The 12748-nt window shown below is 40.2% G+C and overlaps 1 protein-coding gene across 1 annotated transcript in view; it reads left to right on the top strand.

Annotated features, from left to right (window-relative positions):
• Positions 1-1033: 1033 nt before the first annotated feature.
• Positions 1034-12748, top strand: part of LOC109855773 (polypeptide N-acetylgalactosaminyltransferase 2) — a 41025-nt gene continuing 29310 nt past the window's right edge. Inside the window, exons 1-2 of the mRNA XM_020430349.1 lie at positions 1034-1207; positions 1861-1980. Coding sequence (XP_020285938.1) covers positions 1137-1207; positions 1861-1980 — 191 coding nt within the window. The 5' untranslated portion in view covers positions 1034-1136. The remainder of the gene's footprint in view (positions 1208-1860; positions 1981-12748) is intronic.

Below are 12748 nucleotides of genomic sequence, written 5' to 3'. Positions count from 1 at the left end.
GACGAAGAATCGCGATGAAATTAACGGCTGCTTGCTCACTTCGCCGTACAATGCAATGCATTAATGGCTCCGCTGCAGACGCACTTATCACACCTATTCTCTCTTTCTTTCTCTCTCTCTCCCTCTCCCTCTTTTTTTCTCTGCATAAGTTTTATAAGACGCTTACTACCATTTCTCCGATAATCGGTTGCTCCGTCCATTCCACTGTGCTTGACGCTCCAGAAATAAGATGATTCGTCTTATTCGCATTATTCTTCTGTTCTTTTATTTGATCCCGCGATTTTATTTGTTCATTATTATAAACAGTTGCGCACATTGCTTTTTTAATATAAATCTAATTTAGAGAGCGCTGAGACTATTTTGTTTATTAAACCTGAGAGAGTAAAATTGTGTATTTTTGTAAATTTTTTAAGTTTACGTAAGTTCGCGAATACGATCGTATACGTTTGAGGTCATGTCCTATTTTATTTCCAAAAAGGAAACGGAAACTTGACGAGCGAAATTCGATGACCTACATATTGACGGCGCGCGATGCATCCGTCGACACAAAGGCACAATGAAGCGGCGCGAAGAACCTCAGTAGATTTGAAGTCAATACTGCGTATATATCGATGATGTGTCAGTAGGAGTACGAACCGTCTTCCAATTGATTCCTACGCCGCAAATGATCTAGATGAGGAATCGAACTTGAGACACAAAGAGACTATCTGCCGATATGAATTGCTTACGGCAAACTGACGTCGAGAACAAGAGATACACGATAACTACATTACGAGATGCGGTTTGTGATATCAAAACGTATACGTGCGCAAGAGAAACCGATTGAAGGCGCGTCGCGAATTTCTCGAACTAATGAAAATTAATTTATCGAGCGAGAAAGAATATTTTCTGCTTACATTTGTTCTCGTGTTATATTTCATCTATTGATGAAATTATTAGTATTATATTTTCTCGAAATTTCGAATTTATTTTTGTTTTACGAGATACGCGCGGAGATTCTAAGTGAAGAAATTATTTCTTTTGTTTTCCAGCAAAACGAAAACAGAGCCCTGCGACTGAAAGAACCCGCGTCTCTTGCGCTCTCCGCCGGTGGAAATTCCGGCGGTTACGTGGATCCGGACGGGACGGCCATTGTGATGTCATCCGAGCTTCTGCCGGCGCCGACTCCGGATCCGAGAGTGACGTGGAATTATTTTGACGAACAAGGGTGAGTCAAGACAGCGGGGATCCTCTTCATCTGTATGTATAACAAGCTCAACCGTCAACTTCGCGCGAGTACACTTCAGACGCGAATTAATATCTTACACGCTCGAGCATACATCCTTCCTCTCCGGAACATATCCTTCCTTCCTCCGTTAATTGTCGCACGTCTCGAAACTCAACGATTCTTCTTATCCGGAAAGTTGTACTTGTATCGATTCGCGACCTGCAGTGCGGACTTTTGCTAGAAGTCGGCACATCGATATTAATTATTTCGCGCACGTTCGACGGCGGAAAGAACCCATTATCTTCAGCCATCGCTGCAGCATTGATGCGTTAACTCTCTGCCGTTTGAAACCTGCGATTCTCTATCGCTCGCGGTGCCTCACATACCGAGACAATTGCGCGCATTATTGCTTCCGCCGCATTATTGTCGGAATGTTTCGTTCTCGACACTGTTGTCCGTTATTATACAGCGGTTTCGAGGATACCGTTATAATTGTTTCACGATAAGTGTATATGTGATTTGCGTGTGTTTCATTAACGTGTTTGTTTCGAACACGTAGCGCGCGGTCGAAGTTGACGCGAGAGATATTTGAGATGCTTCCTCAAACTGTGAGAAATCTAAACAGCGATGATATAATTGTCTTTGTGTAACAGGTACGTTTCGAGAGGCGGTTTGCGGGCGGGCGAGGACCCGTACGCGAGGAATAAATTCAATCAGGAGGCCTCCGACGGTCTTCCGAGTAATCGTGACATACCCGATACTCGCAGCGCCATGTAAGTAGTTTAATTGCGTAGCGAGTGTTTATCTTAGCAACTGTGTGTGCTCTCGCTATACAATCTTACGCGTAAAAGCTTATTTAAACGATTCAAATTATTCGCATTATATTAAGTTTTTGAACGTTCAAGTTGACACTTCACGCGCACATCCACGCGCACAACATCTCGATCTCGATTTTAATGCGGATGAGATTGTATATCGAACTGCTCTAAAGCGAGCTTAACAGATTGATCGGTATATTGTCGCTTATCTCTCTATTGATCCACCGCAATATTCATTCCTCTCGTGTCGTACTATTGACGGAAACGTCGCGAGGAGACACGTCGACGACGCTCGAGATTGCAAAATTGTCTCGCGGTCTCTTCCCATTTCCTTCGTGCTTGCGGAAGCGGGTCGACACGACAGGTTTCTCTCGAAGCGCGCGCGTCTTTAAATAATACATCGGCTCGTACAATCAGCGAACACGGGTTCGTCGTCACAGGCAGTCCCCTCTCTTTCTCTTTGCGAGATCGAGTATTTCAGAACAAGTGAGAGAACAGCTCCGGCGACGGCGGCAAAATAAAAAGGAAACGCTGTGAAATTGGCCTGTCGGTCGATCAATCCGTTTATACATTACTATTGGCAGCTACGTGATTCTCTTGGCGGATGTTCCGTGCAAATGATCAACCGCAAGATCGCTCATCGTCGGGAATTTCGTGCGATATCGCTGTAACAAGCTGCCATATATATTCCTATTCGGCTCTTTGCCGAAAGAAAAATAGCGAAATCCCGGCACACATATCGAACGGCAATATTACCTTCGTATAATAAAATAAGAAAGTTATTTGTGGAAAATTACATTTATTCATTATTTACGCGCGTTTCTCTTTCCAAGTCTGAAAATTATTGACGAGAAACTCGACCTAACGCGATTTTCATGAAATATTCGAAGGTTTATCTTTTTTTAATGCAGAGAGAAATAGTTACACACGGTTGGTTGTTGTGTAAAAGTGCTTTATTTGGTAGATGCTTCCACAGGTGACGTTTCGACTGGGAATTCAATCTTTATGAAAATTATATTAGTTACAAAAGAAAAGTTGCAGTCTCGAGTGTCAAGTCACGTATCGAATGAAAAGAAATAAATAAACGTCATGTTAGCTTAAAATAAACCGTTAAACACATTTGTGTGTGAACGATATAGTCGACTTTACATTACGACTATTGTTGAAGTGACTTTATTGAATTTTTTATCTCTTTTTATCTCTTTTTTTTTATTATACATACGGAAATTTTTAAAAAGCACAAAGGAATACGCAAATTGTCTGTGCTTTCTTTTTAAGAGAAATGTGCACACGATCAAAGCGAGATTGAAAGAAGCCATTTCCGCCACAAGTATTCGCAGTAATTTCCTGGTTAAAGTGAATCTAACGTCAATCCGCTCTACATATGCCAGTTGCAGTGCCTTTCGTCGGAAAAATAATGATATCCGGTAACGTGAAAATGATTGAAAGGTGTTTAATGTTGAAAAAAATTGTGTGCGCGTGTGTGTGTGTGATAAATGAAATCTCAATATATTTTTGAACTTTAAATTAATCTTTCGGTAGTATAATTTTTAAAGAATATAAAGCTGAGAGAGAGAGAGAGAGAGGGAAATTTCTTTCGAGTGCAAAATGTGTATTATTGGTGGCTGTGCGCGTTTCGCTCCGCGCCACCGAATCACGAAGTATGCACCTGGCGAAACCCTCTTGACCCGCTAGGTGCAATCTATCCTCGTATGCTGTCCGACAACGTCTTTTTATATCATGAAAAATTCAAAGGCGGTTTGAAGTCCGAATACATTCAGACTATCGCGGAGGAACAGGAGGAGTTCCTTCTCGAGAAAAGCGATAAAGCCGCGGCTATAAATTCTTATCGACGTGCATAGATCATTGACACTGTTGTTACACGTTAACGTGTTGCTTGTTCGAAATTCGCATCAAAAAGTCAAAAATATCTTTCCCGTACATATCTTTCTCTCACATTTGCAATCTTTTGCACGATATTCGAAGCCACTATATTGATTTATAATTACAAAAATAACATTTTATCAAATTATTTTATAAATTAGCGTCTTTCTTAGGGTGACATTAATTTTCTCACGTGTTATTCCGAAAAATGTTTCCGCAAATGGTCATAGAAGAAATAATGCGAGATCCGTATTGCGCTTTGATTTTTCTACTTTGTAGAAAAATTGACGCAGAGAGATAAGATAAAACACTCAATTAGCAATTTAAAGACAATTTTTGTTTCAAGAATCCCGAAGAACTCTAAAAAATAGTGCTTAAAAAAAATCCAAATTCTACTAGTATAATGTTAAGTAAAAAATAACCATAAAAGTGATAACAACTAGAAAAATAAATAAATGCCAATCATTGGAGAGATGCTAACTGTAAGTTCGGTTGTACCATGTGCTTCTTTGCAATGTATTCTCCTCGAGATGAAATCTTGCGCGTTACTATTCGCGCGGGCAGTTTACGATTCCTGCGAGAGTGCAGGAAGACGAAGTTGCGGTCTCTATAAATAAAAAAAGACGGTGATTTTTTCTTGCCAGAATAAAGAAGGGATTCCTGACCCGACCCTGACTGTTAACCCGCGGAAGAGAAGAGGCAGCGAGAATTGGGGGAGCACAATAGGATTGAGTTTGCCAAGTTTAGGAGCCTCGTGCTTAATGGTATTGCCTGGTTTTGTTGCCTTACGTGTCCAATATACCGGGCTAATAAAAACGTGGACTGACTTAACGTTGCTCTCTCCGTAGAACGAAAGTACTATCCGCTTGTGAAATTTCAATCCTTGTATGGGACGGTGTATACGAAAGGGTGTAAGCAGAACTTGCCTTACGTACGGAACTAAACTTTATCGGACATAATGGAATTGGCCTCGGATAGTTTTGTCACACAAAAGTGTCTCTCTGTTCGAATTAAATTGCGCAAATGCACATTCCAATGGCGCGATTCGACAATGCGATATTGTACCGCGTTTGGGATAATCACGTATTTATTTGGTCTAATTATTTCGACATATTACAGATTATTATAAATAAATTGACGCGTTTTAATTAGAGAAACCAAAATACCAATCCCGCGTTAATTAATTAATTATCGATACAATCAATGTATATTGTGATATCGCGTGTAAATAAATATATATATTAGTAAAATTTGTTCATTTACGTTAGTGAAATTTTATTCATTTGCGTTAATTCTTCCACGGTTCTTGCGAAAAATAATCACGGAAATATAAATAATTCATGAAAGTATGTATTTTTTCGAACGGAGCGAGAGAATGATCAATACACTCACGATATCTCGATGAACGCATTAGAAAAAAGTGATTTCTATGTTGTATAAGATTAATATAACATATTGCGAGATATAGAGACATTCTGTAGTGTGTAGTAACGTCTCGATATCAAACGATCGATACCGCGCATTTATATCGAAGAGGAGAGGGTTGTGTGAATTTAGAATGCAGTTTCTGTTCGTCCGACTGTCTCGCACTGTGAAATTGTGCATGTATTTCGATCGGTTTCCACGCCCTTCGCTCTCCACCCCAAGGTGATCTAATTTCCTGCGTTTCTCTCCTTCGCAGCCGCGACATGCGACTGCATCGTATTTCTTGCGAACAAACACGATCAGCAGTAGGGGTACGAGAGCACAGAGGCGAAGCCTGTCAAATGCGGAGTGTCCTTCGAATAAATGTGACTTATACTGTCGATATTCGTTCGTTTGCGCGCCACCCAACTGGAATATTGTGCAAGACGCGCTATTAATTTCGCTTCGAGAGAGGATTCGCACACGCCGCGCCGGTCGGTTCACGTCCGTTTGATTAATTTTGTATAACGCGCTTTCGCGCGCACGGAACGAACTCTCTCGGATCTCCGCGTGAGTTATCGGATGCATTTCGTGACGTAAGCTTTTGTTTTCTCCCGGAACACAGTGCGCGCGAGTAATTGCCTGGATTTCTGACGGAGGAAGAGGCAGCCGAGAGATTTTGTTTAGTTGCGATTTCATGAATCACAGCGAAAAATCCGAAACTCCGAATGTAAAGCAACGCCGATAGGAGATTATCACAGATTGCGAGATCTCTTACACAAATATTATCTCTCGGTAATCTTTTCTCTTTTTGCGGAATATCAAAGTAAAACAACAAAATGATTTAACGTCAATCTTTGTTACAAAAAGATTTGTGCGAAGCTACGGCGATACGTAAAACAATATCACGCTCGGAAGCAATTATTTTTCAAGAAAAGTAACACAGTTTTTTGTTTTATGATAGGGTCCGGAATCTCTTTATTTGCACAAACTACACCGTTTTGGTCGAAGAATTACGATTACACGAAGAGAATGTTTCTGGAACAAAAATAGAAAAACAAAAATAGCAATGGAAGAATAACGGAAGAAAAATGTGTGATTATTATTACGGAGGATATATATCGGAACGTGATAGAACTGTCTCTATTTGACTCCGGCTGATGTAACAAGATCTACGCTACTCGACGCGGTCTGACTATGTACACTCGCTACCACTACTTGACTCACAAATACTATAGCGCCGCGCGATATCTCCACTTGACATGAAAAACATCCGATTTATAAACAGCTTTAGAAATTGCTTGTCGAAAAATATTGTTGTGTGCAAAAAACACGGGTGCGTAAACGACACCAATGGAAACGACATGACAATCGAGTGTTTGAATTAAAATGCGATTTTTGACAATACAATGCAAGATTTATTCGAATGCGACAGATATTCATAACCGTTGTTTGCTATTCCAGAGATTCGATAAAATATGAATCACAACACACACGGTGTGCAATGCGAGATGGATTATTCGCGATGTAGCTTTGTAGAATCCGAGCGGTGTGCGTCGTGTCGTCGTTTTCCCTCTTCCATTCTTACGGCGACGTCGCGGTATAATTCGGCCAGTTCTCGGAGAATGTGCCTCGGTCATGAATTATAGCGAAAGACAGCTTTGTGCTCTATTATAAGTCCTCTTCTAAAACCAGATACCAAACCGTATTGTCGTTTAATATATGGCGATCTGCTGCTTCTCATTTTGTGCGCGTCAATTGTCTCGCTCTTTCTACACACTTATCGATCCGTTTGCGCGTCTCTTGTTCGTCGCGAGCATAGATATATTTAATTTTTAACAACATTCCATTGTGTAGTGGAACTTGTGTGCATTATGTAACAGCACATAGAAATGTTCTCTAGACAATTGTTAAACGAAGAACTGAGAGTCACGAGAATTATATCTCGCGTTATAACTCAACACACGGATATTCTTCGATATGAAAATGCGAATAATCTGACGTGAACATTTTGTTTCATATGCAAGAATATACGATAACGGGTAAATATATTCGAGCGTTTTAGAGAGTCTCGAAAAATTCGCGGATGATGAATTGATATTTCTCCGCAACGGGGACACACAACTGTGCGTCTGTTGGTTATGCTACTGCACACGGATAAAGCCCCTATGCTCCGAGTTATTCAAGTAAATCCAGCGAAGTCTCAGGAAGCTTTGCTCGGAAAGAGGCGAGCGGAATCGAGTCACCGTGCTGCTGATATTGTCGATGGCACGACAAAGGATGTCATCTTGTCCGATCCGCCCAAATAGCACAATAGTTGGCTATGCACGAACTTCCCGATGAATTCGATCCTCCCGTCTCCGCCCTCCCATCTAGGATTATAGTCGTACCGACAAACTTGTTTTAACGGTTCTGTGATCTGCGATTCGATTTTCTTCGCCGTCTTCTTTTCCGTCGTTAACTTTTCACAAAGAGATAAGATCTATTAATAGTTTTGTGAAATTATAATAACAAAAATAACAGCTCTGGTTTTTGTTTACTTTTTTTACATAATATGAAACTGACAAAGGTGACTTATTGCAATGCAGTTTAAATCTCTTCGCGACATCGCACGCGTCTTTTTGCACACGTCTCGTCGTTGAAAATATCCAAAACGAATTGAAAATTCGCGCGCGCGCGCGCACACACACACTCTCTCTCTCTCTCTTTCTCTGCAAATAAGCGCTTCTAGACGCTGTAAAAGCGGGGCAGAAGAAGGCGAATCGCGTCAGCAGACTATAGAGGTCCTCAAAGCCGCGACAAAAGATGCCATCTTATCTGATGTACTTGGCTGACACAATGAAGTTTTGTCCCTGTCTAGCCGCGCGCGAGCTCGTTGCTGTCTGCGTCAGCACTTATATAAGCGCATCGCGCGGCGAATGTGCGACACACAGTACAGAGAGTGAGGCTCTCCGTTCGTTTCAGAAACGAGAACCCGGGCGTTTGTCGTTCGCGAGACTATACGCAGAGAATGAGCCCGCGAGAAAAGAATTCTTCCTTCGTCTTTCTCGTTCTCCGTGATAAGATATCGCGAGCGAGCCGATTTCTCAGTCGAAAAACTTCGCCGCTATATCGCGAGAGCTGGCGCGGGAATGTGCTCATTTCGCGAATATCGACACCGATAAAAACAATTTCACTGGCGATTCCGTTCTCTCGAACGGCGACGCTCGAATGCACCGAGATTCGCCGTGTCGTGACTGTAACCGTCTCATAAACTCCGACATTATTTTCGAACGCGCTCGATGTTATCGCGGTGACGTTTATTACGTAGATACACAAGCGCGAGAGTTTAGTAAAAAAAAAAAAAAAAAAAAAAAATCGAAATCGAGAAAAAACGTGCCTTTGCGCTTTTTATCATATAGTTACATAAAGAAAACTGCAACGCGATTGACATCTATTTGAAATAAGAATATGCGAAAAATGGTAAGTTTAAAAATTGGAAACGATTTAAAAGTCTGTGACGAGAAACACGAAAGAGGAATATGTGAATGTTTTCTAACAGCACAAGACGCAGTTTCGACTCTACGTATTTTACAAAATATACACAAAATGGTTAACGATAAATATAAATCGAAACAGTTTTTTTTTTTTTTTGTATCAAACGGGATCTGTTACGCAAGTATTTACATGTTGAAATACGTTTGGTAAAACGCGACTATTTCGAGTCCAGACCGGGGGTCGCTATTCCGCGTCTATACGAGTCCGAGAAACCCATTGTAGCGAACACCCGTCTTACAGCGCTATTTTCGAGATAAGGTGAAATCTAGGGGTATAAACGGATTTTTCAACTGAAAAATTCTATAACCACTTTGGGTGTGCAGTGACGATATTGGCGTGGCGCACGGGAAACTTTCCAGAACTCTTCTTCTGATTCGCCTTCCACAATATGGAGTCCGACGCAACGACTTCCGCAACGACTGTTGCAACTGTCCGATACAGTGACTGTCACGCTCGGCAGACAGCAAATTCGATAAAGTTTTTATCGGACGACGTCGCAGCGTCCCTTCATTCCGCGCGTTTACTAATTTTACACAGTTCGCAGTGTATCAAAAAACAAAAACCGGTTATTTTGCTTTTTGTTGCTTTTATACGCGCTCGAGAAGATTAAACTCATTATGAAAGAGACTAAATTGTTTTAAAACAAAAAGAAAGAAGAGAAGATACTGGAATAATATTATAAAATTCTCATAAACTTTACTATCGGCACAGATTCGTTGTTATAACGAGAGCGGCGCTCTTCGCGGTTTCTCTGTTTTTATCGTTGCGCCCGCTGACGCCGGGTTACGTCTCTTCAAAATGTAAAAGAGGATAACTTTTCCGATAGATCTCCTGAAAATGAGCATTCCCGCGATTTAATTCGATTACTTCAATATAAGCTGATTATTTCGAGATAATTTTTTTTTCCCGATCCGTTCAGTTCTCACTGAGAATCGTTTTTATACGTATCCAACAAGTATCCACGTTTTGTCGAAGTGATATCGCCGGGGTAACGCCATTGTTCGATTATGTCGGTGCTTTTTATCGCGGCAAATTCTCGTCGGGAATTGTTTAAAATCTTTCCGCGCGGAATCGCGAATACGATTCTATCGCCGCCGACGAAATCAAGCGCGATATCGCGCGAGATCGGTGACGACCAGCATGATTGCGCTGAAAAAAAAAAAAACAAATTCGATAAAAATGTTAAAAATATTTTCCTGAAACCGACCGAGCAACCGGATTCGTTTATCGAACTTTTTTGTCCAATAGACACGTTTTTTTGTTCATGTTAGAATCACTGCGAAAACATTTCGACCGCGCGCTCTCTCTCTCCTCGCTGCGATAATATCGTACGTATCATTTTTGCCACAAATGTATTTTCGCGAATATTAGTATGCGCTTCTAGATTTTGTTTCTTTTAACAATTATTCTTTTTGTATGACCTCGAGAGAAAAAAAACGATTTTTCAGCGCGACTGCTACTTCGTGTCTTCTAAAACATATATATATATATATACGTATGTGAAACAAAAGATACACGCGTACACACGTTTATCTGGACTCTTCTTAGTACATCTTATTTTTGAAGTGAATTCAAGCGCGCGGCGTCTTTGAAGGGATGATGTCAGAAAGAATGAAAGAAATATTCCTTCTTTTGATACGAGTATGAGAAAATGTAACCATCTTCTTCATGCACCGGAAATATCTTCAAAATCTTATTTCATAATGTCTACGATTCTGTGTGTGGTATGATATTTTGTGTATGAATAATGCGCGGCGATATCTCTCAAGCATTTCTTCTTACGTCATATATATCTTTAGGTTACACATAATATAGAAACTTCTATATATACACGGGTGTGTGATCTTCGCTAAATCTTCGTTATTTCGATGTGTCATCAAAGTATTTTTGTTTATCTTTTTTTTTTTTTTATTATCATCAACAACGCAATCAATGCAATTCGCGTTCAACGAGTTTTAAGTACAAACGAGAGACAATCTCGTTTCGTTGCATTAGAGAAAGATTTCCATCACCCGTTCCGTTTCTCGCCGCCACCTGCCATTGGGGTGAACCGGAAAATTCGCCGTGCCACGGAGAAACTAGTCGTTACGAGCGAGTCGTTGTTAACGTTAGAAACTGCGGGTAATTAGGAAGCCGCTCGTAAATAGTGTACACCCCCAACCGACAGCGTGCCGGCCGGAACTTACGAGTTGAAATGAAAGGGGATACACTGTGCGCGCACTTTTACCTCGAGAAAAGAAAGAGTAGGAAGAAAGAGAATTAGCGGGCACGCTTAACTCCGGAAATCTGTTATATTGACCTCGCGTTTCCTCGACGCGGCGCAGAAGTAGTTAGATCCTTCCTGGGGAAGGATTCTGTCGACATGGCACCTTAACTCGCGGGCAATTCCGGGGTCGGTTACGAACCAGATAAAGAAAGAAGCTGGCGACTCCAATTTCTTAACAGCATCATTATCCACTTATACCGGATATATAGTAAACGGATTGTATAAAATTAATTTTAAACAATTTGTGTGATTCTATTTTTTTTTTTAATAATTTATTTTTCACGTATATTTATATAAGAGAGGAAATAAATCTTCAAAATGACTGAAAAAGAATATCAACGAACACAGTTGTGTTATGTTTATTATGTTCAAAAATATAACTGCAAACGTTTTGATCAATGGTATTTACCAATGCTACTATAGATGTCACGGATGAACATTTTAGTTAGTTCTAATATTCAAAGTGAAATTATGTAAGATGATGTGTGTCAAGTTTTTATCGTATCAATAAAATTACAAGAAGAATCAAATTAAAAATTAAAAAGCTTTTGACGAACACGACACCTAGCTTTAGTTGTTGACACGGTCAAAACAGAACTGAAATAAATTTTGCTTTTGATTGTTTTATTTAAATTTTATGTACAATTTAAATGTATTTCTGTTAATGTGCTCCGTAGTTTGCATGCGTGTTTATCGGACCTTGTCGGGGAGTTTCCCCGACAGGGGAACAACGACATTACTCGTTCTCATCACGGGAGATTCACCCAGACGCTTTTTGCCTCGTTCTGCTATTACAGACTCGCTTGCTTAGTCTACATGTGAGAAAATAAATGTACGCGTGAACGCTACGGCGCGCGAGAAGGTTACGTCGTTTTGCACCTGGAAAACTAATCTCCGGTTACTGCTGCGGGATAATTATGTTTGCCTTCCATTTAAGTTGTTTGCACATCTGTTTGCATCTTAGCCTCTCTTTTAGACTAACTTGTCTTTTGGTTCACTCCTGTCATCAGCTCGCTATTCTCCATCTTGACTTCCTTCCTTCCTCCTTTACGTCGTTTTCTCGTTTTCCTTGATATTCTATGCCGCATAATAACCGAGTATTTTTTATTGATTAAATAAATGACACGTCTACATTTCTGACAATGTTGAATTTTATTAAGACTTATAATTTCTTATGTAATTTTATTTTTTTTTTATTATTGTTATGTTATCAGATATCGCTGCGCACAATTGTTGAAATTAATTTCAAGAGAGATTTCAGATATTTCAATACTGATGTCGCTACCACGGCGAAAGAAAACGCATATTCCTGACGCGGGAAGTAGTATTTGTAAGTAGTGTTTGTATAACAACTATTTACGCCATCAACGACTTCATTGTTGATTGAAAATTTCTTCTCAAGCCATTTTCTCAGATTCGCAAGTAAATGGAAATAAATAGCATCGGGCCATATCTGACAAGTAATACAATATTGCCTTGGTCACGTCATTACGCTAAGATCACTGACCTTAATCACGTGACCGAGGTCAGTGACCTCACCGTAGTCACGCGACCGACGTCAGTGACCTTATCATAGTATATATAATATAATATAGGATATAATATAAATATATCTAATATATAAATATATTT

Source organism: Pseudomyrmex gracilis, unplaced genomic scaffold (genome assembly GCF_002006095.1).
Source record: "Pseudomyrmex gracilis isolate BER0280 unplaced genomic scaffold, ASM200609v1 scaffold_98, whole genome shotgun sequence".
Lineage (NCBI taxonomy): Eukaryota > Metazoa > Arthropoda > Insecta > Hymenoptera > Formicidae > Pseudomyrmex > Pseudomyrmex gracilis.
This window is presented reverse-complemented; position numbering and strand designations above follow the sequence as displayed.